The sequence below is a fragment of the Gorilla gorilla genome, chromosome 21 (assembly GCF_029281585.2).
Source record: "Gorilla gorilla gorilla isolate KB3781 chromosome 21, NHGRI_mGorGor1-v2.1_pri, whole genome shotgun sequence".
Taxonomy (NCBI): Eukaryota; Metazoa; Chordata; class Mammalia; order Primates; family Hominidae; genus Gorilla; species Gorilla gorilla.
The window spans coordinates 50,830,240-50,857,613 of NC_073245.2; the positions used below are offsets into that span (position 1 = coordinate 50,830,240).

Below are 27,374 nucleotides of genomic sequence, written 5' to 3' on the forward strand. Positions count from 1 at the left end.
AGCCAAGCACATTCCCCTCCTCCATCCTTACTTGTTCAGCAGATGAGGGAATGAAAGGGCTCCACATGGAACCCTTCCTGGTTTGGCATGTAATTCAGCTGGGCTTGCCCCTGGTTGGCAAAACAGACCACGTGGTGATGCAGACCTCCTAAGGGCCTAATAGTCACATGCAGTGCCTCCAAGTGTGAATGTAAAAAAATCCCTGGTTACACTAGAAGTGGTTTCAGGAGATGCCCTGCATAGGAGGTCCTCCATGTGGCCTCTCTGGCATCATGATGTGGCTGGCCATCTAATTTCCAACAATACACAGGGAGTGGAGTCAGAGTGGGTCAGAGAGAAGCCACTTTGAGCAACTAAATAAACACAGGAGCTTCTTTAGACTCACAGGGCTGAGGGATCCTGAGTGGCATGGAGCCAAGACTGGTTTTTTTTTTTTTCCTTTCTTTTCTTTTTATTTATTTATTTAATTTTTGAAACGGAGTTTCACTCTGTCACCCAGACTGGGGTGCAGTGGCACAATCTCAGCCCACTGCAACCTCCATCTCCTGGGTTCAAGCGATTCTCCTGCCTCAGCCTCCCAAGTAGTTGGGACTACTGGCATTCACCACCACACCCGTCTAATTTTCGTATTTTTAGTAGAGATGGGGTTTCGCCATGTTGGCCAGGCTGGTCTTGAAATCCTGATCTCAGGTGATCTGCCCACCTGGGCCTCCCAGAGTGCTGGGATTACAGGCATGAGCCACCATGCCCGGTCATCTTTTCTTTTTATTCAGACACCAACTTGAACCAGAGAGGGATTGTTAATAATTTATTTTTCCCATCAATGTCTACTCATGGCAGGTGATGTTGGATGCTCCATTTATGGTGGGGATCTTGTTTCCTTTTAAAATAGATGTGTTTTAGTAAAAAATGTAGCCCGTGATTAAGGGGATATATTTGGTAAGGAATTTTACAGGGATAATTAGATACAGATAAAAATTATAAAGGTGGTAGGTGAATGCCTACATTTTAAGAAACAGTGGCTTATTGAAAGGATCCTGTACAAACAAAAAAATGTCTGGCATCATGATAGAATCAGTACCTCCACCAGCCAGCGCAAGTCAGGAATGGACCCACAACATTGCAACTGCCCTGGAGGCATCTGTTCTGATTCCCAAGTGCAGGGAAAGTGTTGGGGGAAGACTTGGATTATTTGCAAAACCCAGGCTGCCATAAAAGCAGTTTTGTTTGAGTTTTTAAAACAGTTATTACCTTGTTGACTAACTGGTTCAACACTGGGTACAACTGTACACCCCACCAATCCTCTTGCACATGTGTTCAATTTCCAGTAAGGGCTCTTGTCCATTTCCCCCATGATAAGGCCAGTGTTTCTCAAGTGTGGTCTGAAGACCCTATTGCATTAGAATAATCTGAGGAAGACATTCGAAGTGCAGATTCTCAGGCCCGAGGCCTGAACTCCTGGAACAGAATCCCTGGAGGTAAGACCCGAGATCCTGAAATCTCAACACACCCTCCCATTCCAGTTAATGGTTTTGCTATGGGACTATGACAGTTTCCTTAGGAAGCACAGTAGAGGGGACAATTCCAACACAAATAAGGTCTTGAATATGGAGGACTTCCCAAAGGGACATCAACACCCAGCACCAACTTCCCAAAGGGACACCATGTGACCCTGTAGTGGTCTCTGCCAGATTTTGGATAAGTGGGTTCATTACTTTGGAGAGAAGTGGGTCCAAAATCCGAACATGCAGGGCCCTTCACCCACCTCTGTTTTCCAGGGATTGCTATGTTATGGGTTGACATCCATACACTGGCTAATGCTATCAGTACCCCCCACCCCGCCACCAATTCTCAGAAGGCTCATTAGATCTTCTCCCCCAGAGAGTCTGGTTGGTGTTAATAGGTCTCACGATCAGATATGCAGAAACTCCTGTGTCCAGGTGAGTGTGTGCTTCTCTGCAGAACTTTGATTAGCACGAGTGGCTGAGTGCAGAGCTGTGTGTGTTCATCTGGGTTCTACTTCTGTTGGCAGAAGGGGAAGCTGAATCCCAGTGGCTGCAGGACACAGGCCTGTCGGGCCTCCTTGGTGGCCTGGGCTTGGATGGTGATCACCAGGAGCTCCTGTCCACCCTGACACAGACCCAGGTGGCCGCTGTGTGCCGCCGGCTGGACATCTATGCTCGCTCAGTGCGAAGACAACACAAGACACCTGTCAGAGATGTCAGGGATGTCTTTGGGGTCTTCAATTCAGGGGTAAGTGGCATATGGGTCATTGCAGGCCCTGTCTGACTGGGATCTCTGTGCTGCCGCCACAGCCTAAGAGATGCAGTGATCCTGCTGAAGGGCTGTGTTGGTGTGTGTATGTGTGTGTTGGTGTGTGGGTGTTGGTATGTGTGTTGGTGTCTGTGTGTTGGTGTGTGTGTTGGGGTGTGTGTGTGTTGGGGTATGTGTGTTGGTGTGTGTGTTGTCTGTGTTGGGGTGTGTGTGTGTTGGGGGTGTGTGTTTTGGGGTGTGTGTATGTTGGTGTGTGCATGTTGGTGTGTGTGCGTGTTGGGGTGTGTGTGTGTTGGTGTTTGTGTGTGTTGGGGTGTGGGGTTGTGTTGGTGTGTGGGTGTTGGTATGTGTGTTGGTGTGTGTGTTGGTGTGTGTTGGTGTCTGTGTGTTGGTATGTGTGTTGGGGTATGTGTGTGTGTGTGTTGGTGTGTGTTGGGGTATGTGTGTTGAGCATGTGTGTTGTGTGTGTTGGGGTGTGTGTTGGTGTGTGTGTGTTGGTGTGTGTTGGGGTATGTGTGTTGAGTGTGTGTGTTGTGTGTGTTGTGTGTGTTGGGGTGTGTGTTGGTGTGTGTGTGTTGGTGTGTGTGTGTTGGGGTGTGTGTGGGGGTGTGTTGGTGTGTGTGGGGGTGTGTTGGTGTGTGTGTGTGTGTGTTGGGGTGTGTGTATTTAGAGTGCATTGGCTTGCACACGTATGTCTCCCTGCCTTCCACTATGTCCCTATGTTGCATGTAGGTCTTCATCTCCCATGCATGCCACTGCATATATGCCTGTTGCCACTGTGGGTGAGCCTTGGGTGAGCCTGAAAGCCTAGGTTCTTTCTATATAATTGTTATTGATGCAGGGCAGGCAAGCCCCTAAATTGGGGATTAGCTCTGGAAGCTTTTGGTTTCACTCAGGAAAGAATTCAAGAGTGAGCTGGTGGTAGAAGAAAACAACACTATGGAGGCAGCAGTGATACAGTGGCGTGACTGCTGCTGCAGAGCAGGGCCACCCGATAGGCCGTGTGTCAGAGCAGCAGCTCAGGGGTAGGGCCACCTGATAGGCCGTGTGTCCAGAGCAGCAGCTCAGGGGCAGGACCACCCTATAGGCTGTGTGTCCAGAGCAGCAGCTCAGGAGCAGTTCTGCCTTTTAATTACATGCAAATTAAGGGGTGAGTTATTCAGAAATTTCTAGAAAAGGGGCAGTAATTTCCAGGTGTTGCCATGGCAATGGTAAACTGTCATGGCACTGTGGGCATGTCTTATGGAGAGGTGTTTTTGCCTCTTCCTTGTTTCAGCCAAAGTCCCACCTCCTACCTCATCATCAGTACAAAATCCTTTTTTTTTTTTTGAGACTGAGCCTCGCTCTGTCGCCCAGGCTAGAGTGCAGTGGCGACATCTTGGCTCACTGCAAGCTCCGCCTCCCGGGTTCATGCCGTTCTCCTGCCTCAGCCTCCCGAGTAGCTGGGACTACAGGCGCCCGCCACCATGCCCGGCTAATTTTTTGTATTTTTAGTAGAGACAGGGTTTCACCGTGTTAGCCAGGATGGTCTCTATCTCCTGACCTCGTGATCCACCAGCCTCGGCCTCCCAAAGTGCTGGGATTACAGGCGTGAGACACCACGCCCGGCTGGCACAAAATACTTTTTTATTGTCACTGTGTATCCTGCTGACACTTGAAGCCTGATAGGTTGTGGGCATCATCTTTCTTGGAGCACCTCTGAAGTGGCATAACAGTGATTAAAATCACAGGCTTTGGAGCCAGCCAGACTTGGGCCCCAGTGCCCATTCCCCGACTTAGCAGCTGTGGGACTTTGGGCAAGTAACTCAGCCTCTCTGGGCTTCAGTGGCTCCATCTGTGAAAAGGGGTTGTGGGTGGCTTCTGTCTCCCGGGGTTGTGTGAGCATTGTCAGCTTCCCACATGAGTTAATTGGGCACTGTCTGTAATTTGCATAGAAAATGTCGTCAGAGAATGGGGACTCCGGTATGAAGGGGGCCCAGCTCAGTTCCGGGGCCTCTAAGTCTCCTCCAGGTAAGTGGTCTTCATTCTCCAGGGCCCTGAGAATCCTCCAGGCTGCATAAAGGGCTGCTCTGTGAAGTAAGAGAATGTGCACACCTCCCAGTATTTCCTGCTTCCTGCTGACTCCCTGCCTTCCCTGCTCAAGGGCAGTAGGGAGGAGCCCTGAGGGGACAGGTTGGGCCCTTAAGTGAGCTGTTGCCATCAGGCCCATGGGGCTCAAGATGGGAAAATTCTCTTTCTCGGCAATTGGCCTTAGCTGGGAAATCACTTCCTGGGGCAGTGAGGGTCTTAGCTAGGAAATCATTTCCTGGGGGCAATGGGCCATAGCTAGGAAATCACTTCCTGGGCAATGAGCCTGAGCCCTAAACCTAATGATTTGATCCTGGGGCTTTGAACTTGAGCTTGGGAACTCACTTCTTAGGACTAAGGGCCTAAGTCCCGAACCCAAGCACTTGCTTCCTGGCAGCCAGTTCTCACTGCCTTTCTCTGCTTTGTTTCCCCCGCCCCGCAGCAGCAGAGACTGGGGGGCTGCAGGAGCAGGCTGGGAGGGAAGAAGCCTTCAACATGGACTCTGCCTACTCAGAACAAGCTGCGGTGCTCCTGCAGAGGAGCAGGCCATCCCGGGGAGGCACCTCTGCCTGGGGCAAGTGTTCCCTGCCGGTGAGGATGCTGTCCACAGGGCTGGTTGGCTAGGTCCGCCTGTGCTCAGGCACCAGCACCCATCTCTTCACACCTTCCATACTGACAGGCATCCAGCACAAAAGTTGTTAATTCATTCATTGATTTAATTCGTACCACAAATATTTACTGAGTGACCGCTGGGTATCAAGACTGGGGAGCAGGATGCTTACAGTCTAACAGTCCTGTCAGTATTGTCTCCATGCTCTTTGTTTTTATCCTTAGAAAGCCCTCCCTCCTCCAGCAAGCTCATAACTGTCCATCAACATGTTTTTCTAGTTACTTTTAAAATTAATTTTAGTGCCTGGAGTGACAGAGAGAGACCCAATATTTTAGTTCTGTTCTTTCCTCCCTCTCTCCCTCCCTCCCTTCCCTTCTCCTCCTTCTTTTCTTTCTTTCTTTCTTTCTTTCTTTCTTTCTTTCTTTCTTTCTTTCTTTCTTTCTTTCTCTTTCTTTCTTTCCTTCTTTCTTTCTTTCCTTTCTTTGTTTTTCTTTTCTTTTCTTTCTCTCTTTCTTTCTCTTTCTTTCCTTTCTTTCTCCTCCCTCCTTCCCTCTCTCCCTCCCTTCCTTCCTTCCTTCTTTCCTTCCTTCCTTTTCTTCTTCCTTTCTTTCCTTCTTTCCTTCTTTTTTTTTCTTTGAGACAAGGTCTCACTCTGTCATCCAGGCGGGAGTGCAGTGGTACCATCCCAGCTCACTGCAGCCTCAACCTCCCAGGCTCAAGCTATCCTTACATCTCAGTCTCTCAAGTAGCTAGGACTACAGTTGCATGCCACCATGCCCAGCTAATTTTTAAAATTTTTTTAGAGTTAGGTTCTTCCTACATTGCCCAGGCTGGTCTCAAACTCCTGGGCTCAAGCAATCCTCCAGCCTTAGCCTCCCAAAGTGCTGGGATTACAGGTGTGAGCCACTGCACCTGGTCGTTCTTTTTTCCCAAAATATTCAGTTATCCCAGCATAGTTCCTTCCAAATAGGATGTAATCATTGATAGTTAGGTTTTTAAAGATTGAACTATAACTTGCTGTTAAGTGCACAGATATTTACCAGGTACATCTTGGTGTGTATGCCCGTGTAAATACCACCAAATGAGTACAGAAACTTCCTCCCTTGCTTGATGGCTTGTAATATGGAAAAAGAAAGAAAGAAAGAAACTTCCTACCCCACCACCCCCTCAGTGCCCACATGCCCTTCCCAGGTAATTCCTTTCCCTGCAGAATAACCACTATTCTGACTTCTCTCATGGAGTAAATATAGTCTTTCACAGTCCCTCTATTACTAAAGGAAGTGTTTCTTCTTTGACCACGTGATGATGCAGTCGATGCAATCTTAGGTAACATTTTACTGAGGGCTGCCCTGGCCCAGGGCATTGTTCCCAAGGCTTCCAGTGCCCTCATTGCTCCCTGACTATATGATAGAAAGAAAGAGAAGTAGGGTCAGGCACAGTGGCTCATGCCTGTAATCCCAGCAATTTGGGAGGCCAAGGCGAGAGGATTGCTTGAGTCTAGCAGTTTGAAACCAGCCTGGGCAACATAACAATACCCCATCTCTACAAAAAATTTTTGAAATAGCCAGGTGTGATGGTGCAGGCCTGTAGTCTTAGCCACTTGGGAGGCTGAGGCAGGAGGATCACTTGTACCTGGAGGTTGAAGCTGCAGTGAGCTATGATTGCACCACTGCTCTCCAGCCTGGGCCACAGAGCAAGACCTAAAAAAAAAAAAAAGAGAGAAGTGGCATATGTTAGTCTGTTTTTACACTGCTGATAAAGGCATGAAAGAGGTTTAATGGACTTACAGTTCCACATGGCTGGGGAGGCCTCACAATCATGGTGGAAGGTGAAAGGCACGTCTCATGTGGCAGCAGACAAGAGAAGAGAGCTTGTGCAGGGAATCTCCCCTTTTTAAAACCATCAGATCTCATGAGACTTATTCACTATCACGAGAACAGCCTGGGAAAGACCTGCCCCCGTGATTCAATTACCTCCCGCAGGGCCCCTCCCACAACACATGGGAATTCAAGATGAGATTTGGCGGGGGACATAGCCAAACCATATCATGGTGCTCAGAGAGGAGAAGTGACAGAAGTGGCTCCCACAAAGGCCAGGACAGGAACACCTGGCAGCCTGACCCTGGAGCCTTCCCAACTGACCACCACTCTCTACTGCTTAGGAAACCAGCCCCACCCCCTGCAGTAGCCTCTATTCCAATGTGAGAGTGCTTTCACTCATTCAAATGGAATTTTCTTAGGTCCACAACAAGTTGCAAAAACAGAACTCCCACGTACTCTGCACCTAGTTTCTCTTAGTGATAATATTTTCCATTAATCATAGTACATCAAATAACATTTATTTATTTATTTATTTATTTATTTATTTAATTTTTTCTTTTTTGAAACAGTCTCACTCTGTTGCCCAGGCTGGAGTGCAGTGGCAAAACCTCGGCTCACTACAACCTCCACCCCCGACGTTCAAGTGATTGTTGTGCCTCTGCCTCCCAAGGAGCTGGGACTACAGGCATGTGCTACCACACCCAGCTAATTTTTGTATTTTTAGTAGAGATAGGGTTTCTCCATGTTGGCCAGGCTGGTCTCGAACTCCTGACCTCAGGTGATCTGCCCGCCTCAGCCTCCCAAAGTGTTAGGATTACAGGTGTGAGCCACTGCACCCGGCCTAAATTTTTTTTTTTGAGACAGAGTCTTGCTCTATTGCCCAGGCTGGAGTGCAGTGGTGCAATCTTGGCTCACTGCAAGCTCCACCCCCTGGGTTCATGCCATTCTCCTGCCTCAGCCCCCGAGTAGCTGGGACTACAGGCGCCCGCCACCATGCCTGGCTAATTTTTTGTATATTTAGTAGAGATGGGGTTTCACCGTGTTAGCCAGGATGGTCTCAATCTCCTGACTTCGTGATCCGCCAGCCTCGGCCTCCCAAAGTGCTGGGATTACAGGCGTGAGCCACTGCGCCTGGCCTAAAATTTTTTAATAATGAGTTTCTATTTCTAAAACATCAGAGATAATTAATATTCAACATTATCTTGTCTTTTTCTTTGACAGTGTTTCTCCATTAAATTATGAATGATGATAATAATTAATCATGCTAAAGGGCTAGGCATGGTGGCGCACACCTGTAATGCCAGCACTTTGGAAGGCCAAGGTGGGAGGGTCACTTGAGGCCAGAAATTCGAGACCAGCCTGGGCAACATAGCAAGACTCCATCTCTACAAAAAAAATTTTTAAATAATTGGGTGTGGGCCAGGCATGGTGGCTCATGCCTGTAATCCCAGCACTTTGGGAGGCCGAGGCAGGCAGATCACTTGAGGTCAGGAGTTTGAGACCAGCTGGGCCAACATGGTGAAACCCCATCCCTACTAAAAATACAAAAGTTAGCTGGGTGTGGTGGTGCACAACTATAATCCCAGCTACTTGGGAGGCTGAGGCAGGAGAATTGCTTGAACCTGGGAGACAGAGATTGTAGTGAGCAGAGATCATGCCACTGCACTCCAGCCTGTGTGGCAGAGTGAGACTCCATCTCAAAAAAAAAAAAAAAAATAGTTGGATGTGATGGTGTGTGCCCATAATCTTAGCTACTCAGGAGGCTGGGGCAGGAGGATCACTTGAGCCGAGTTCAAGGTTACAGTGAGCTGTGATTGTGCCCGTGCACTGCAGCCTGGGTGACAGAGCAAGACTGTCCTCTGAATAATAATAATAATGCTAAAGACATCACATATTGATCTTTTACCACACACTAAGCATTATGCCAAGTACTTCACATATTTGATTTAATTTCATTCTATTAAGTTAGTGATAATTGTGTTAATAAACTAAAAAGTAGTAATAAGTATTGAGTACTCACTATGTGTCAGGCACCATGTTTCATACACTTTATTGAATTTAATCTCACCAACAGTCTTGTGAAGTGTAGATACTGTTATCACTTCCATTTTGCAGATGAACACACAGGTAAAATTATTTGCGTGCACTCACAGGTAAAGTCAGGATTTGAACCCCGGGGGATGTGACTCCATAGCCCATGCCGCAAGCACTAGGCTGTATTATAAGCATCAATTACTATTTCTTTCCCTTTGAGCAGTCGAAAGGGGCACTGGGAAGTGGTCCGGCCACGCCCTCCAGGCAGTGCTGAGCAAGCCTGGCCCTCCCGCTTGCCTTCTCTGACCTTGGGCGGCAGGAAAGCCTGGAGCTGCCTGCAGATTCCCAAGGTGGCCTCTAGATGGCATGGTTGAGCATTCTTTATTTCTGCCGGTGGCATGGCCAAGGCTGGGGACAGACCCGGTGAGGCAGAGGAACAAAGGACCAGAGTAGAAGCAATAATAAGAAGCCCATGGGGTGATCCCTCTTCTCCAGGTCCTCTTGTGGGAGGGCAGGCAGTGAAAACAGTTTCTGTTGGGGCTTCGCTATGTGCTTGGGACTGTACCAAGCACTCTATATCCATTAGGTCATTTGCTCCCACTAAAATTTTATGAGGCCGTTGCCGTGGCTCATGCTTGTAATTCCAGCACTTTGGGAGGCTGAGGTGGGAGAATTGCTTGAGCCCAGGTGTTTGAGACCAGCCTGGGCAACATAGAGAAACCCTGTCTCTACAAAACATACAAAGATTAGCCAGGTGTTGAGGTGCACACCTGTAGTCCCAGCTACTCAGGAGGCTGAGGCAGGAGGATCAATTGAGCCCAGGAGGTCGGGGCTGCAGTCAGCAGTGTTCATGCCACTGTACGCCAGCTTGGGCAACAGAGCAAGACCGTGTCTCCAAAGAAAAAAAAACAAACAAACATGCAAAAACCTTCTGAGGTAGGTTCTATTTTATGATTATGGATGGAGAATCAGAGCCTCAGAATGTCACTCCGTTTGCAAGAGGTGGAGCTTGGACTTGACTTGAGGATGGACTCCTCCTGAGTGCTTGCTCTTATCCACGCTGCTCTTCCTTCTGCCTAAATGCCCTGGGGAGAAGGGGGAGCCCCAAAATACACATCAGACACATAGCCTGACAAATTGTCTTTACTTCCCTCTCTATTAATAGAAGTTTACCGTCCCCAAAGGCAGACTTGGCGTGACGAGGATAGGAGACTTGTCCCTGCAGGATATGAGGAAGGTACCTTCTCTGGCCCTCATAGAGCTGACCGCGCTCTGTGACATCCTCGGCTTGGACCTGAAGAGGAGCAAGGCGGGGAAGTGGAAAGCGGCAGGTGAGCAGCCCCGGCCCAGGGAAAGCCCTGTGGCCACAGTCCTCATAGGGAGCTGCACACGGACTCTCCCAGCAAGAGATGCTCAGCTTTTTCTTTCTTTCTTTCTTTTTTTTTTTTTTTTGAGACGGAGTCTCACTCTGTCACCAGGCTGGAGTGCAGTGATGTGATCTCGGCTCACTGCAACCTCCGCCTCCCGGGTTCAAGCAATTCTCTTGCCTCAGCCACCCGAGTAGCTGAGACTACAGGTGCGCACCACCATGCCCAGCTAATTTTTGTATTTTTAGTAGAGACGGGGTTTCACCATGTTGGCCAGGATGGTTTTGGTCTCTTGACCTTGTGATCTGCCTGCCTCAGCCTCCCAAAGTGCTGGGATTACAGGTGTGAGCCACCACGCCTGACCAGCATGCTCAGCTTCTATATTCCTTCTGTTTACAATTTTTTTTCTGCATATGTAAACAATTCCTGCTCATTGTGGGAAATTTGTGAAATAGAGTAAAATACAAAAAGGAAAAAATATAATTCAGAAAAGCACTTTTAGTGTATTATCTTCCTTTGTGTGTATATGTGTGTATCCTTTTTTCATCTAATATTATATAATTATGGTTTGGGAGGAGTGGCTCACACCTGTAATGCCAACAATTTGGGAGGCCGAGGTGGGAGGCTCACTTGAGCCTGGGAGTTTGAGACCAGCATGGGTGACATAGTGAGACCCCGTCTCTACAAAAAATAAAAAAGTAGCCAGGCGTGCTGGTGCACACCTGTAGTCCCACCTACCTGGGAGGCTGAAGTGGGAGGATCACTTGAGCCCGGGAGGTGAAGGCTGCAGTGAGCCTTGATCATGCCACTGCACTCCAGCCTGGGTGACAGAGACAGACTCTGTCTCATTCTATCTATATAGAACTATGAGACCCTGTTTCATAATTCCATTATATATAATAGAATATATTATAGTTATAGATCTATATTATAGAATATTATATATAATAGAATTATGGACATTTTCCAGTTATTGTATCATTTAGTGGTTGTCATAATGCTACATAACAAACAACCCCCAAACTCATGACTTAAGAATTCTTTACTCTTGCTCACATGTTTGTGGGTAAACTGGGCATAGCTTGGCTGATCTAGGCTTAGCTCCAAGTTGTTGGCTGAGTGTAGGTCTGCTCACAGGTCTCTCATCCTCCTGGGACCAGCTGGCTGTCTGGAGGATGTTCTTATGGTGACAGCAGAAGCTCAGAGGGCAAACTGTACCACACAATGCATTTTAAGCCTCTGCTTGCATCTTGTGGGTTACCATGCCATTGGTCCAAATTAGTCACATGGCCTAGCAAGGGGTGAGGAAGTACGCTGTGCTTCCCTAATGGGAAGATTTGCAAATTCACATGGCAGAGGGTGTGGATACAAAGAGGGGTAATGAATTTAGAACAACAGTGACATTTACCACAACTATTAAATATTCCTTGGAAACATGATTTTTATTTATTTATTTATTTATTTTTTGAGAGAGAGTCTCTCTGTCCTGCCCAGGCTGGAGTGCAGTGGCATGATCACAGCTCACTGCAGCCTCAACCTCCCCAGGCTCAGGTGAGCGTCTCACTTCAGCCGCCTGAGTAGCTTGGACTGCAGGTATGTGCCATCATGCCCTGCTAATTTTTGTATTTTTTGTAGAGATGCAGTATTTTTATGTTGCCCAGACCAGTCTCGAACTCCTGGGCTCAAATGATCTTCCCACCTCAGCCTCCCAAAGTGCTGGGGTTACAGGCGTGAGTCACCTTGCCTGGTGAAAACATGATTTTTAATCACTGCACTATTTTCCTCCTCGTGGATGTATTCTAATATATTTAACCATTTTCCTATTAGTGGACATTTTTGATGCCCATGTCTTTCCTATTATAAGACACAATCACTACTGCTGTATATATGCTTTTGAATGCATCTTAGATTACTTTAGATTATACTTATGAGTTAAGTTCCTGAGATAATATTGCCCTTCAGCAGTGTATGAAAGTGTTCATTTCACTGCATCATTGTCAACATTATGCATTGTGATTTTTTGGTTTGTTTTCGTTTGGTTTTTTGGTTTGTTTCTTTAAAGACAAGAGGATGGTGAATTAAAAAAGACCAGGGGGAGGAATCTAGCAGAGGTGGGGTAGGCCAGAGAAGGGAGAAAGGAGGAAGGTGTGGAGAAAATGTGGAAGCAGGAGTTTGCCTGAGAAGACCTCAAGCCAGGGTGGTTAAGATTGACCCAGGGAATACATTCTCTAGGACCTGGCCCATCCTGCAGAGCCAGAGCTCTACCCAGGACTGTTGTTACATTTTTATACCTGGTGCCTTCTGGAGCAGCAGCATGCTTCCCTTTCAATACCTTTTTTTTTTTTTTTCTGTGAGACAGAACTTTGCTCTTGTCACCCAGGCTGGAGTGCCGTGGTGCAATCTTGGCTCACTGCAACCTCCGCCTCCTGGGTTCAAGCGATTCTCCTGCCTCAGCCTCCCAAGTAGCTGGGGTACAGACACCCGCTACCACACTCAGCTAATTTTTTGTGGGTTTTTAGTAGAGACAGGGTTTCGCCATGTTGGCCAGGCTAGTCTCGACCTCCTGATCTCAGGTGATCCGCCTGTCTCGGCCTCCCAAAGTGCTGGGATTACACGCTTGAGCCACTGCACCCGGCCCTTTCAATACTTCTTTAACCAGCTGAGATTTTCTGCTCTGAGACATATCTCCTCAGCAGTAATGTTTTAATGAAAACATTACTGCTGAGGCCAAATGTTCTGCTCAAGAGGAGAGGTTTGGGTCCAACCATTCTCTAGAGAGCTCAGTCCTTCCACAGGAAAAGGGGTCTGATTCTAGTTGCCCAGGAGATCTTGTAGGTCGGAGCCCAGTGATCATTCCAAGAAGTGAAATGTGCCTCTGCTCTTTGACTTCCTGCAGAAACTCGCCTCTTTGGTGTGCCCCTTGACAGCCTGCTAGAAGCTGACCACAAAGTCCTCCCCAGCACACAGGTCCCGCTGGTCCTTCAAGCCGTAAGTCGCCCCCGCCCCCAGCTTGGGTTTATTTAATCCTTCAGAGGCTGGCTCAGGGGACCATTGTCAGGAGACATCCAGCAAAGGGGTGAAAGGATGGGCTTTAGAATCAGGCAGACCTGGGTTCAAATTCTGGCTCTGGCACTTGCTGGCTCAGAGACCTAAGGTGGATTTTTGTTGTTGTTGTTGTTGTTGTTGTTGTTGTTTTTATTTTATAAATTTTTGTCTTGGCTGGGTGCGGTGGCTCACACCTGTAATCCCAGCACTTTGGGAGGCTGAAGCGGGTGGATCATGAGGTCAGGAGATCAAGACCATCCTGGTTAACACGGTGAAACCCCATCTCTACTAAAAATACAAAAAAAAAAAAATTAGCCGGGTGTAGTGGCGGACACCTGTAGTCCCAGCTACTTGGGAGGCTGAGGCAGGAGAACGGCGTGAACCCGGGAGGCGGAGCTTGCAGTGAGCCGAGATCGCGCCACTGCACCCCAGCCTGGGCAACAGAGCGAGACTCTCTCAAAAAATACATAAGTAAATAAATAAATAAGTAAATTTTTGTCTTAATTTTTTTTGTAGAGACAGGGTCTCACTATGTTGCCCAAGCTGGTCTCGAACTCCTGGCCTCAAGTGATCCTTGGGGTGGATTTTTTTTTCTTTTCTTTTTAACTTCTGAATCTTAAAGTCAAGGGTGGATTTTTGAACTTTCATTAGCCTCCCTTTCAACATCTGTAAATTGGGATGATGATAACAGTATCCTCCTCTTATCAATGATTAAATGAGAAAAATGTATATGAAGCTCTCAGAATGCTGGGCTCATGGAAGTGGTCACAAAAACTAATATTATTCTGAAGGAAACCCTTCTCCTGGTACTCCCCTCTTTCTGATTTTCATGGGAGACAAACACACCATTTTGAATCCTGCTTTTCAGCGGTTCCTGGTTTAAATGCTGGTTTCTCTTTCTGACAGCTGCTGTCCTGTTTGGAAAAGAGAGGACTGGACATGGAAGGCATTCTCAGGGTGCCCGGATCCCAGGCCAGGGTCAAGGTAATGGTTTGGCTTCCTGGCTTCACTGAGGCTGCATCTCCCCCATGCTCACATGTATGTTAAGCCGGGAGGGAAACCAGTCCCTGACTCGCCAGTGATCTGTCTTTGGTCTCTGTGTGGGTCGAGGGTTTGAGAGGCTGAAGGTGGCATGATGAGCATGGTGGCAGAGAGTGTGGGCCCTGGAGTCAGACCACCAATGTTTAATGAGCAGAGCTCTGTGCTCAGTGACACACACATTAGACCATTTCGTCCTTACTTCAACCCCACGAGGGAGGTGCTCTTGTTGTCCCCACTTTGCAGATGAGGAAACCAAGCCCCAGAGAAGTGGTAGAGCAACTTCTACCAGAGCCCTGGGCCAACTGTGTTTTCATGCCCCGCCTTCCTGTAGGGGCTGGAACAGAAACTGGAGAGAGACTTCTATGCTGGCCTTTTTAGTTGGGACGAGGTTCATCACAATGATGCCTCTGATTTGCTCAAAAAGTTCATCCGGAAGCTGCCGACACCTTTGCTCACAGCTGAGTACCTCCCGGCCTTCGCCGTGGTGCCTAGTGAGTGTGCCCAAGCCCTTAGCCTGTGCAGAGATGGAGAGTTGGCTGTCACTGGCCTTGGTTGGAGAGGGGAAGCCATGCAAAGGCAGGACTCCGTGTTCCTGGAAATGTCTGTTCCAGAAATGTCCAACTGATGGGGGAAGAAGCAAGTCTGAGCATGTGAGCCCAATGTGTGCACATACGCATGTGCATGCGTGTCCTGCGTGTGTTGTATGGCATGTGTGCAGGTGTGTGAGGAGACGAGGCTAAGGTTTTGCACACTACAGTCCCTATTAGTTCTCACATGGATGAGTGGACTAGTTTCCTTCACATCTTGACATCCATGGGGTTGAGCTTATTACCATCATTACCTGTGTATCTGTGGGCACACATGTGTGTGCATGTCCATCTGTGTACACATCTGCAGATCAGCATGTGTTGCACGGACCTTGCTGTATGTATAGTCTGCATATATATGTTCCTGTCTGGACTTCTTCACAATCCGCAATGAACAAAGATAGTCACTTCTATTTTTCTCAAAAAAATACAGCAGCTCTCCTGAGATCTCACTCACAACCGTGAGGTTCTCCCTGTCTCTCTGAATTCTCCAAAAAGCTTCAAGGCTCAGGCAGTCTGATTTCTACCCCCAAGCTAGGGACAGGGATCCTGAGAGGTCCTCTCTGACCTTTGATTCTCACGACCTCAGTGTTTTGTTTGTTGTTGTTGTTGTTGTTCTTCTTCTTCTTTTTCTTCCTTTCTTCTTCTTTTCTTCCTCTTCTTCTTTCTTCTTCCTCTTCCTCTTCCTCTTCCTCTTCTTTCTTTTCTTCTTTCTTCTTTCTTTCTTTCTTTTTTTTTTTTTTAGAGATGGGGTCTTGCTCTGTCACCCAGGCTGGAGTGCAGTGGCATGATCCTAGCTCACTGCAGCCTTGAACTCTTGGGTTCAAGTGATTCTCCTGCCTCAGCCTCCCAAGTAGCTAAGAATATAGGCACATGAGACCACGCCTGGCATACTTGTTTAACATTTTTTTGTAGTGACGGGGGTCTCGCTATGTCGCCCAGGCTAGTGTCAAACTCCTGGCCTCAAGCGATCCTCCCACTTTGGCCTCCCAAAGTGATGAGGTTACAGGCATGAACCATCAGGCTTGGCCTCAACCTCATTGCAAAACATAAATCAGATTCCTTCCCTATGCTGTTGCCCACCCTCCACAGCACTCTTGTAATAAGATTCCACTTCTTACTAGGCCCACCTCCTCCGGCTCAGGTCCTGCCTATTTCTGGCCCCCTTTCCTCCTGGGCCCCTCCTTCCCCACTGTCTGGCCAGGCTCTCTCGCTTTGCTATTCCCCCTCCTCTTTCCTTCCCTGGGGCCTCTGCACTTGCTGCTGTGTCTGAATGGAACCTTCCTCCACCCTCATTTGGCTGCTTTCTGCCATTCAAGTTTCAGCTGGCTGTCAGTGTCTGCGAGGGGCCTTCCGTGACCCCACACATCATGCTGCCTGCCAGCCTCTATAATGATGCAATGATGCCCATCATACTCTGATTTATTCTTTGCTTGTGTATTATGTCTCCTCTCTGAAATGTAAGCTCCATGAGCCTGTGACTTTGTTTTCCTCCTTTACTATTGTGTCCAAGATTCCTAGACTGAGCACAGCACCTGACAGGTACTTGATAGATATTTGTTGATAAGTGAGAGAAGGAAAGAAGGGAAGGAGGGAGGGAGGGAGGAAGGAAGGAAGGAAGGTAGGTAGGTAGGTCATATGGGGTCGCAGGCCTGGCGCCCAGGGTGCTCAGCCTCTGTCTCCTACGCAGCTCTTCTCCAGGTTCCAGCCAGCTCTCAGCTGCTGGGTCTTGTCTGGCTCTGATGAACTCCTTCTTTGAATCTATAACTACTACCTCCTCCTACCTACCTCCTCTCCCCGGAGATCCTGACACCAGGTGTGAGACAGCTTTTCCTTTTCAACCCTCACAACACAGAGGGTTTCATGAAAACCTTCTATCTGGGCCCACTGAGCTCTCTGTCTCCCTTCCTAAGGGTGATTTGCTGGTTCATTGCATTTCTGACCCTGGGCTGCAGCCTGGACTGCATCTAGGTCTGTGCAGCATGTGCTTGCCTGCACATGCATGCGTGTGTTTATTTTGTTACACAAAGTATAGCAAGTGAACCTCTCCACCAGCACTGGTCAGGGCTCTGTCTGAGCCAACATTAGACAAGGAAATAGTCCCACACCTTATGAAAAAAAGGGATTCCTGGCTGTCCCCTGGCTTTCCAGCTCTGGAATTTCCCCAAGAAGAGGCCAGACTGAGGGAGGGAGTCCCTGAGCCTCCCATGGAGACTGAGGTCCCTCCCTTCCCACAGACATCCCCAACCTGAAGCAGCGCCTGCAGGTTCTTCACCTGCTCATCCTCATCCTCCCAGAACCCAACAGAAATGCCTTAAAGGTAAGAGTTACCATGCACCACCACCACTCTGCCATCTCAGCCCACAGCCACAGCCATGGCTTCAAATGTGCTCATTCATTCATTCATTCATTCAACAACTCTGCCAGGTGCTAGGGTTCAGTGATGACCCACACAAACCTCTCTTGAGACTTTTTCTTAAAGAAAGTAGATGAGTCCTGAAAGGGGATAGTCCCGGAGTGGGCACTGCAGAGCGTCAGTTCCACGTGGTGCTAACAGGTGTTAGCACCTTGTGGCCAAGCATGGATGGGTAAACAGAGTTCATGAAACAAGGTTAAGAATACTTTTCTCCCCAGGACTTCTCAAAGCCTTTGGTATATTGAGGCTTTGAGAGAATCTCCAAGTGGGATTAGAGTATGCAGCACTCTCCAAACTCAGTTGATCACAGACCTCTTTTGTTGTGGAAAGCATTGCATGGCACTGGTGTTCCATGCAGAACCAGTTTGGGAAACAGACCCTTAGCAAATTCCCCTTGTCGTATGGGAATGGATGCTGGGCCTTGGCCCAGCTCCCTGTACTGTCTTGACTGTCCTTCAGTCAGACTCAAGATGTGCCTCCAGGATCAGCCTATGAGGAGGCCCCGGGTCTTCCTGTTTGAGTTTCTGCTTCCTTTTCAGTAAACTGAGGATGATAATAGCATTAATAGCATCTTGTCTAATTGTTTTGGAAATCATAAAAGCTAACTCATGAGGAATCATGGGGTAGAAGATGATGCTTTGCAGGGTACTCAATATGTGTCCTCTTTTCCTATCCTCTCTCCCTCCCTCCCTCCCTTCCTTTCTTCCTCCCTCCCTCCCTTCCTTTCTTCCTCCCTCCCTCCCTCCTTCCCTCCCACCTCCCTTCCATTTATTCTTCCTTCCACCACCCATTTATTCTCATTCATCCATCTATTAATCTTTTCTTTCTCCATTCATCCATCCATCCATCCTTCCATCCATCCATCCCTCCCTCCCTTCTTCACTCCCTCCCTTCTTCACTCCGTCCCTTTGTCCTTACTGGCTATATGACTCTTGGCACATTCTCCAAGCTTGTTTCCTTATCTATAAAACACATGCAATAATAAGAGCTACCTTGGCCAGGCACAGTGGCTCATTCCTGTAATCCCAGCACTTTGGGAGGCCAAGACGGGAGGATCACGAGGTCAGGAGTTCGAGATCAGCCTGGCCAACATGGTGAAACCCCGTCTGTACTACAAATAAAAAAATTAGCTGGGTGTGATGGTGCACACTTGTAATCCCAGCTACTTGGGAGGCTGAGGTGGGAGGGTCGCTTGAACCTGGGAGGCAGAGGTTGCAGTGAGCTGAGCCAAGATCACACCACTGCATTCCAGCCTGGGAGACAGAGTGAGACTCTGACTCAAAAAAACAAAACAAAAAAAAAAACAAAAAACAAAACAAAAAAAACACCTACCTTATAAAGTTTCTGTGAGGATTAAATGAGATGTACCAACTAAAGGCCCAGGAACACAAAGAATACATAGTAAATGGTAGCTCTCATCACTTTCTGCTGCTCTTCTCAGCGTCTCTGCTTCTCCCAGCATCTCTGCTTCTCTATTCTTTCCTTTGCATTTTGGGTAGACCCAGACTCCAGAAAGAAGGAGCTATCCTGGGCCTCACCAGGAAATGACCCGTGTTCCAGACCTGTGGCCCTTTTCTACCTGGAAGTTGAAGTCTGACCCAGTTGTCTCATTAGTCTCTGAGGGAGCAGGGGAGGGAAAGAGTTTTGGACACACTGCAGAGCAGGAAACGGAGACACAGAGAGGTCATGGAGTGGGCCGGTGACACAACTGGAACGGGAGCCCCTCTTGCTGCCCTCCCAGCTCCTGGCTCCTTCCTAGCACCCCCTTATCATTCATCAGAATGCCCTGGGGATGGTGGGGAGGCGCCAGGGATGGGCTGAGATTTGAGGGAGGCTCTGCACCCTTCCCTAGGCACTGCTGGAATTCCTCAGGAAGGTGGTGGCCCGGGAACAGCACAACAAGATGACTCTGAGGAATGTTTCCACCGTGATGGCCCCTAACCTCTTTCTGCACCAAGGGCGGCCCCCCAAGCTCCCCAAAGGCAAGGAGAAGCAGCTGGCAGAAGGGGCAGCCGAGGTGGTGCAGATAATGGTGCACTACCAGGATCTGCTGTGGACGGTGAGTGCTGCTGGGCGCTGGGTATCCCTCTGGGTGCAGCTGCCCTGCCGCCCCTGCTCTCCAGGAGCCTGGGCATTGTCCTTTCAGTTCCCTAGTGTGTCCCTTCCAGGACCTTTGTTGGCCTCTGCACAGGCCTGTGTTTTCTTCCTCCCCCTGCCTTAGTAACCAAGAAGAAGTGTCTTCACTTTCTGTCTCCATTGCCATGCCTCTCAGTCAGTCTGCTGCCATCTGGTCTACCCCAGATTGCAGGAGTTCCCCCAACTCCTGCAAATAATTCCTTCATATCAAAGCTTTTATGCTGCTGAGAAAGGCCCATCCCTGAGGCCCAGGATCACAGGGCCTGCCTAAGACAGAGCCCAGAACCAGATAACAGGGATACCCCTGCCCTCCTGCCCCCACCGTGAGCTTTGCCCTGAGTAACAAGTGACAGCAAGGGGAGGAGCCAGAGCAGGAGGGAGGCCCCTCTGCGGTGTCAGCATGCATGGTGCCCCTAGCACAGAGACCCCTCCAGCTCTTGAGACTCCTGTGAACACAAGGCAGCACCATCTACCACTGCTGACCAGGCTGCTTTCTCACCTAGCGATGCGTAGCCTCTTCCCTCCATCTGTTCATTCATCCTTCCATTCAGTCTCCCATCCATCCACCCACTCACCCACCTACCCATCCATCCATCCACCCACTCACCCACCCACCCATCCATTTATGCAACTGCCCATCACCCACCCACTCACCCACCCACCTATCCCCCCCACCCATCTACTTACCCACCCATCAATCCATTAACTCCTCCAACTCCCCCATCCAGCCATACGCCAATCTATCATCCACTCACCCATCCACCAATCATGCATCTCTCCACTCATCTACCAATCCATCCATCCACCCACTCATTCACCCATCCACTCAACCATGCATCTATCCAACTAAACCACACATCTATCCAACTATCTACCCATCCATCCATCCACTCATCTACCAAACCATGCATCTATCCCACTGTCTACCCATCCATCCACCCACAGTCCTTCCCCCTATCCCTCCCTTCTTCCATGGTCATTAGGTTAGATTTCCTATTCCAGAAACCAGCAAGTGAAGCCCTCTCTGACTGTTCCCACTTTTTTTCCTACCCTGCCTGGGCACTCTTCTGTGTTCTAAACACAGCAAATGCCAGCTGGCACTCCAAACTAATCTAGTACTTCACACTTCTGAATTTTTGCTTATGCAGTTTACTCTGCCTGGAATTCCCTTCCCTTTTTTTTTTTCTAAGGGCAGAAGCCTGGTGTCCTCTGCTCATTCTTCAAGACCTCCTAGTTCAAGAGTCAACTCCTCTGCCGAAAGTCCCCTACTCCTCCCTCATACCCCCCTTACACCCCCATAGTTCCTTTCTTCTCTGCACTCAGCCCTTTGAGATAATGTTGCTACTAAAAGACATTGGATTGTAATACTTCTTTTTATTGGAGGACGCTTTAAAAATTCAAGAAATTCTTGAATGTTTTCTTGTTAGAAAAGCTTCAGAAAACATAGATGTAGAAAAAGTGAAAGGGGAGAACCCCCATCACCCTCGCTCTTCCCCGTGTGTGTCACCTTTAGACAGCACACACATAGCAAAGAGGGGAATTCAGAATCCACTCCAGTTTCGTCAGACCCTGGGAGACAGAAACATGTTATTAGCAGGGTCCATGGAGTCTGGGCTCTCTGACTCTGCTGGGTTCAGATCCCACAGAGAGGCATGGGTTGATCTGGAGGTCTCTGTAGGAATCCCCCGGTGTGGGCTGTCTGGGGGTTCTCAGAGCAGAGCCTGCTCCAGGTGTGTTTTGGGGACACCCCTGCCTGAGTGTGCCAGTGAGCAGCTATCCCTCAGCAGGTGCAGGACCCTCCAGCTTCTGTCGAGGGGACCACTATCCACTAAGCCTCAGGGTGGGCTCCACTCTCAGGGTCCCCTACTCCAATGTCCACTTTAGGGGCTGAATGCCCCCTCCTCATTCCACCAAACCAGTGCTTCCGTCCCGTGTCCAACAAATGCATATTTCCAAGCCCTGTGGGACGCTGTGCCAGGGAAGAGGCCACGATGACCCTGGAGGGGGCTCTGCCTCTCGCCCCCAGAAGTCCTATCCCCCTGCCAAAACTTGATCCTTTCTGGCCAGGTCGCCTCTTTCCTGGTCGCCCAGGTGCGAAAACTGAACGACAGTAGCAGCAGGCGCCCCCAGCTCTGCGACGCAGGCCTCAAGACTTGGCTGCGGAGGATGCACGCAGACAGGGACAAGGCGGGGGACGGCCTGGAGGCGGTGAGTGCCCCCGACCCCAGACAGGTGGAGAAGGGCCGAGGCGACAGGAGGGCACCTGGGGCGCGGTGCTTCCCTTCCTCCAGGTCCCCGCTACCGGGCTGCCAGCAACGGCCCAGTGAGGCCACCAGGGGGCGCTGCGGCGCCGTCACGGGGAGCGAGGAGGCGTGGCTGCGAAACGAGGGCTTAGAAGCGGGTTGGGGAGGGGAAATGGAGTGACTCGGAGACTTCCCCTAGAAACCGTCACCGCCGCCCCATTTTTAGGCAGCACCTGGCCGAGGGTTGGGAAAATGGGAGTCGCTCTGCGGGGTGTGAGGTGATTGGGGCTGGGTGGGGGATAGTAGAAGGGAAGAGCCTTCCAAAAATACTGAGTATTCCTAGGAGGGGTCCTGAACACGGTTCCTTATTAAAGTCCCGGTTAGAGAAACTGATGAGCGTCGAGGCTGCACCATGCACGATGTGTGGGTGATGGGTCTTTATACAAACCTACATGTCTGTGTTTGTGGGTGCGTTGCATGTACTCCTGCTGTGTGTACAAGTGCAAAACACAGGCATAGAAACACAAACATAGGCATAGAAACACAAACACACATCTGGAATGTGTATGTCTGTGATCTGTGCCCAAGTGGCCGGTGTGCGTGTGTGTGCATCTTGTGATTTTCAGCGTGGGCATTTGTGTAGGTGCCATGTATGCGTGTTTATGCATCCATGTTTGAACTCCAGGCAAGCTGACTCCTATGTATATGGATCTTTCTCTGTCTCTCTCTCTCTCTCTGCAGACTCCCAAGGTGGCAAAGATCCAGGTGGTCTGGCCTATCAAGGACCCCTTGAAGGTGCCTCTCACCCCCAGCACCAAAGTGGCCCACGTGCTGAGGCAGTTCACAGAGCACCTCAGCCCTGGTTCCAAGGGTCAAGAAGACAGTGAGGACATGGACAGCCTCCTTCTACAGTAAGAGGCACCTCCTGGAGGCAGGAGCCTCTTCCCTGCAGGGAGGTCTCTGCACCCCAGAGCTGAAGGCCACCAGGGGGTTACACATACTGTTGGCCTGACCTGGCCTTCCCTTTCTGGGGTGGTCAGATGGGTTCTCCAATCTTAGAGAGTTTCTTGGCTCCAAGTAATAATCATGATGACCACCACTCACTCATTCATTTTAATAGGTATTTAATGAACGCCTACCACCAGGCACCATGTTTTTCTGTTTGTTTGTTTGTTTTGAGATGGAATCTAGTTCTGTCACCCAGGCTGGAGTGCAGTGGCTCGATCTTGGCTCACTGCAACCTCCTCCTCCCAGGTTCAAGCGATTTTCCTGCCTCAGTCTCCCAAGTAGCTGGGATTACATGCACCTGCCACCATGCCTGGATAATTTTTTTGTATTTTGAGTAGAGACAGGGTTTTACCATGTTAGCCAGGCTGGTGTCAAACTCCTGACCTCAAGTGATCTGCCCACCTCAGCCTCTCAAAGTGCTGGGATTACAGGCGTGAGCCACCGCACCTGGCCCACCATGTATTAAGAGAATTATAGACTAGCCATGAAAAGAACAGACAGAGGCTCTGCTCTTAAGAGCTCACAGTCCTGAGGAAGAGCTGGATATAAAGCAGATAGTCATGAATCAAAGATCAAGTTACAAACTGTATTAGGTTTCATAAGAAATGCAGGGAACAATGTGTCTGGAAGCCAAGGAAGCTGGTGTCATCTGGGAGCGAGGTGAGGTTTCCAGGCACAGAAAACTGCACAGTAAAGGTCCTGCAGCAAGGAGCAGAGCCTGGCCAAGGATCTGGAAGAAGGTCGGGGGCTGATGTGCAGCCATCATTCCTAGGGTACCGGAAACAGCCTGAGACCTCAAGAGCTTCCTTGTTGGCATTGGCACAAGGGACCCTCAGACTGTCATCTTCAGCAAATATCTGGTCCAGCTCCTCCTTGAACAGATGGGAGCACTAAGACTCAGAAAAGAGAAGGGACTTGCCTTAGGCCAATGGCAGAAAAGAGGCCATGGAATTGAACTCAGGATACCCATAATTATCATATAATAATTGTGATTCTTACATGATAGGCATCATTATCATATGTAATCATACAATGTCCATAATCCATCTTGACTCAAAATCTTCCCCTCACAGCAGGCTCCTGTCCCCATCTGTCACCACTCATTCCCTTGCCTTCGCAGTCTCCATTCTGATGCCCAGAAGAAAGGAGCCTCGCAGCGGGGTGCACCCCTGGCTGAGCCTCACCACGTGCCCTCCAGCTACCTCTCCCCAGCCCCTGTGCTGGACTCTGTCACTGGCTCCAGCTCTCTCAGGAGGGTCTTTATGCTTCTTCTCCCCAGCGGGACCAAAAATCAGTGAGGACTGCCCTTTCCAGGGCTGGGGGCCATGCACAGTTGTTGGTCTTGATGTTTCCAGAAGAAAAAGGCAGTAGTTTTTTTTTTTCTCTCTCTCTGTTTTACAGCCATAGGTCCATGGAGTCAGCCAACATCCTCCTCTATGAAGTTGGAGGGAATATCAGTAAGTTCCACTGTGGGAAACGGGAACAGAGCCCGGGTCTCTGGGAGTTCTTTGACCTCAAAGGCTCACTGGGCCCTTCTGTGGGAGGCCAGAGTAGGTCTGCAGATGAGCCCTCCCCTCAGGTCTCTGTCTTCAATGAAACCAGGTGGAGTCCTGCTGTAAGGTTAAAGGTTAGCCTGTGCAAGTCTTAGGAGCCTATCCTGGAGTTTGTATTTTGCCTAGAGCTGGCCTCAGGCTTGCAGAGAGATGCAGAAGATTTGTTTAGTGTGAAGATTCGCAGTAGCACCAGTGAAACCGACGCCTCTGGGACACCCTAGCTGGGATGGACTTCATCCCTGGCCTAGGGGCCAAGGAGTCCTTAAGGAATTCTGCAAACACATATCCAGCTCTGGGAGGTCCCTGGCTCTGTGGGAAGCAAGGATGGGCAGCTGTTTCCCTTTGCATTCTCTAGAGCAATGATCCTCAGACTTTACCAGAACCTCAGGATCCCCTGGAGGGCTAAGACACAGATTGCAGGGCCTAAGAATATGTGTTTCTGATGAGTTCCCAGGAGTTGCAGATGCTGCTGATCGGGGGGCCACACTTTGAGGGCCACTGGCCAAGAAGCAGAAGCTAAGACATGTCTTCAGTAGTACACGATGCATTGAGGGGGTGCCCCTCAGGAAAAGGGTTCCAAGGGACAGAGTGAAGAAGGATAGGGAAGGGGCAGGGGCCAGGAGTGTTCGCATCCTGGAGCTTGGCCTGATCCACTAGGTGGCTCTAGAGTACAAATCACATCAGAGTTGTTGCATTCTGAGGCAAGGGCACTGGTCTTCAGTACGTCTGTGTCCGTCAGTCATCGACCATGGGCTTCCCCGGGGGAAAGGGGGTGTCACTTTTCTGGCAAGGCATCTTCCCTCAGCGGAGCTCAGTTCTCCAGCAAAAGAGGTAGCTGTGAGCTGTAGCAGTCAAGATGCATACAGCCAGGGGACAGTGCACTGCCTGGTGAAGGGCTCTATGCAGGGGAACAGCATCTCCTACAGCCTCCCACTCAACCTCCTTCACCCCTTCTTCCCACAGATGAGCATCGCCTGGACCCAGATGCCTACCTCTTAGATCTGTACCGTGCCAACCCGCATGGTGAGTGGGTCCTTAAACAGAACCCCACCTAAACCCTGCGAGTCTCAGGAGCAGCCTGGATGCCTCCTCCTCTCCCCCGCTGGCTCTGTGTCCATGTACCCAGCATGAGAACAAAGCTATTCCAGGGGAAGGTCTGAGTTTTATTCCAAGGCATCCTTCTCTGAAATGCCTCTCAGACCCCTCAGAAATAGACTCAGGGGTGGTGCTCTCTCCACTCAGAGGGGATGAGGGGCTAGGGCCTCAGGGAGGGGAGGCCAACACTGTAGCCATGATCAGCCCTGGAAGAACTGGACAGAGGAAGAACTTCCCTTCACAGCTCTCATGTTTTAACCATGCACACAATGCCCTCACTCCCCTCCACCCCCCAGCCCTCCAGAGAGTTGCTTCCTACACCAAGCTTGCTGTATGATGCCACCACTTGTGGCGCTTGGATCTCCATGGGCTTCTGTCTGTGGCCTCCAGACTGGAGGAAAATTAGAAATGCAGCACCTTTATCAAGAGGTAGTTGGGGTCTTTCCCCCCCAGGCAAAATTGCTTCGAAAGTGGCCCTACAATGTATAGCAGCAGCAGCACCAGAGACAAAACCAGGAGAGCTCTGTGACCTTGGACAAGACCCTTGCCCTCTCAGAATCCTTTCAGGATGAGGGGCTAGGGCCTCAGGGAGAGGAAGCCAACATTGTAGCCATGACCAGCCCCGGGAGAAATGGACAGAGGAAGACTTTGCTTCACAGCTCTCATGCTTTACATGTTGATTTGTACAATCTTGTCATTTTGTAATATGATATAATATGTAAATGTAATTGTTTAAACAGTAAAGGCACAACAAGTTCAATGTCACATTTACTTTGCCTGTTTTTCTCTCCAGTCCAGTGCTCGGTAGGTGTTGTCCTTCCAGCGAGTTGACATGGGAGCTTGGTGACGAGAGCATCTTGCTGAGCTGCTCAAAGGGCTCTGGCCCATGTGATCCAGCCACGCCTTGAACCCACAACCACCAGGGGCGGGGGGGCAGGAAGAGAACTCAGAATGGGGAGGCATGGAGTAATGACACCCATTGCTGAAGGGTGGGGGCATTGCAGGGACAGCCTCTCTGGGAATCCTCTCATCTCCTACAGTCCCAAGTCTCACCCTTCCTCTTCTCCTCTGCCCTGGGTCTGTATCCTAAGGCCAGGTGAGGCTTCGCTTATTTGTTCACTTAACAATGAGTTTACAGAGCATTTAATTATGTGCCAAGAGGTTCACAAATTTAATCTTCACAATAATCCAGTGTTTTTGGTTTGGGTTCCCCCAGAAGCAAAATGTGAGGCAAAGATTCAAATGCAAATAGTGGTCCTAAGAAATGCAAGAGAGTGGGGATATGAGAGAAAGAGGGGGAGGCAGTCTATAAAAGGGTGCCCAATCACAAGCAAGCTACCACTGGGGGCATCTCGAGCTTAATTCCACTGGAGAACTCTGAGAAACAGTATGGAAGATGTCCTTCAGAGTTACCCTACCCAAGGGGCAAGGGAGCCAGTGTGTTTATTCAACTCCTGTGAGTCATTGGTTGACAGCTGCTCCTGAGGAGTATAGGTATTTGTTTCCTGGTACTTCCGCCTGCCAGTGTGCAGGCACAGTGTGCTCCAACATTCAGAGAAAGCCCTCAAGAAGAGATACAGATACTGGCAACTAGACATTGGCCACTGTACACAGATGGCAAGTGCTGAAGGGTTATGGGTGGGCATCAACAGAAGCTGCTTCATCCTGTGAGGCAATGATGGTGAGATACTGATGCTGATGGTGATGGTGATGGTGGTGATGGTGATGCTGCTGATGGTGATGATGGTGGGGATAATGATGGTGATGCTGCCGATGGTGATGGTGGTGATGATGATGGTGATGCTGCTGATGGTGGTGATGGTGATGCTGCTGATGGTGATGATGGTGGTGATTACGATGGTGATGCTGCTGCTGCTGGTGGTGGTGATCCTGCTGATGGTTTTGATGGTTATGATGATGGCGATGCTGCTGACGGTGCTGATGGTGATAATGGTGATGATGATGATGGTAATGATGATGATGGTGAGGGTAATAATGGTAATGATGGTGATGGCGATGATGGTGATAATAACGATGATGCTGATGGTGATGATAATGATGGTGATGCTACTGCTGTT

At 49.5% G+C, this 27,374-nt stretch overlaps 1 protein-coding gene across 1 annotated transcript in view; it reads left to right on the forward strand.

Annotated features, from left to right (window-relative positions):
* The window catches only part of ARHGAP40 (Rho GTPase activating protein 40), a 49,098-nt gene extending 23,037 nt beyond the window's left edge, over positions 1-26,061 (forward strand). The window contains exons 3-15 of the mRNA XM_055373231.2: positions 2,033-2,253; positions 4,209-4,284; positions 4,784-4,932; positions 9,971-10,136; positions 13,069-13,160; positions 14,124-14,201; positions 14,590-14,749; positions 17,083-17,165; positions 19,114-19,320; positions 21,465-21,605; positions 22,382-22,551; positions 24,050-24,105; positions 25,165-26,061. Coding sequence (XP_055229206.2) covers positions 2,033-2,253; positions 4,209-4,284; positions 4,784-4,932; positions 9,971-10,136; positions 13,069-13,160; positions 14,124-14,201; positions 14,590-14,749; positions 17,083-17,165; positions 19,114-19,320; positions 21,465-21,605; positions 22,382-22,551; positions 24,050-24,105; positions 25,165-25,256 — 1,691 coding nt within the window. The 3' untranslated portion in view covers positions 25,257-26,061. The remainder of the gene's footprint in view (positions 1-2,032; positions 2,254-4,208; positions 4,285-4,783; positions 4,933-9,970; positions 10,137-13,068; positions 13,161-14,123; positions 14,202-14,589; positions 14,750-17,082; positions 17,166-19,113; positions 19,321-21,464; positions 21,606-22,381; positions 22,552-24,049; positions 24,106-25,164) is intronic.
* Positions 26,062-27,374: the final 1,313 nt, after the last annotated feature.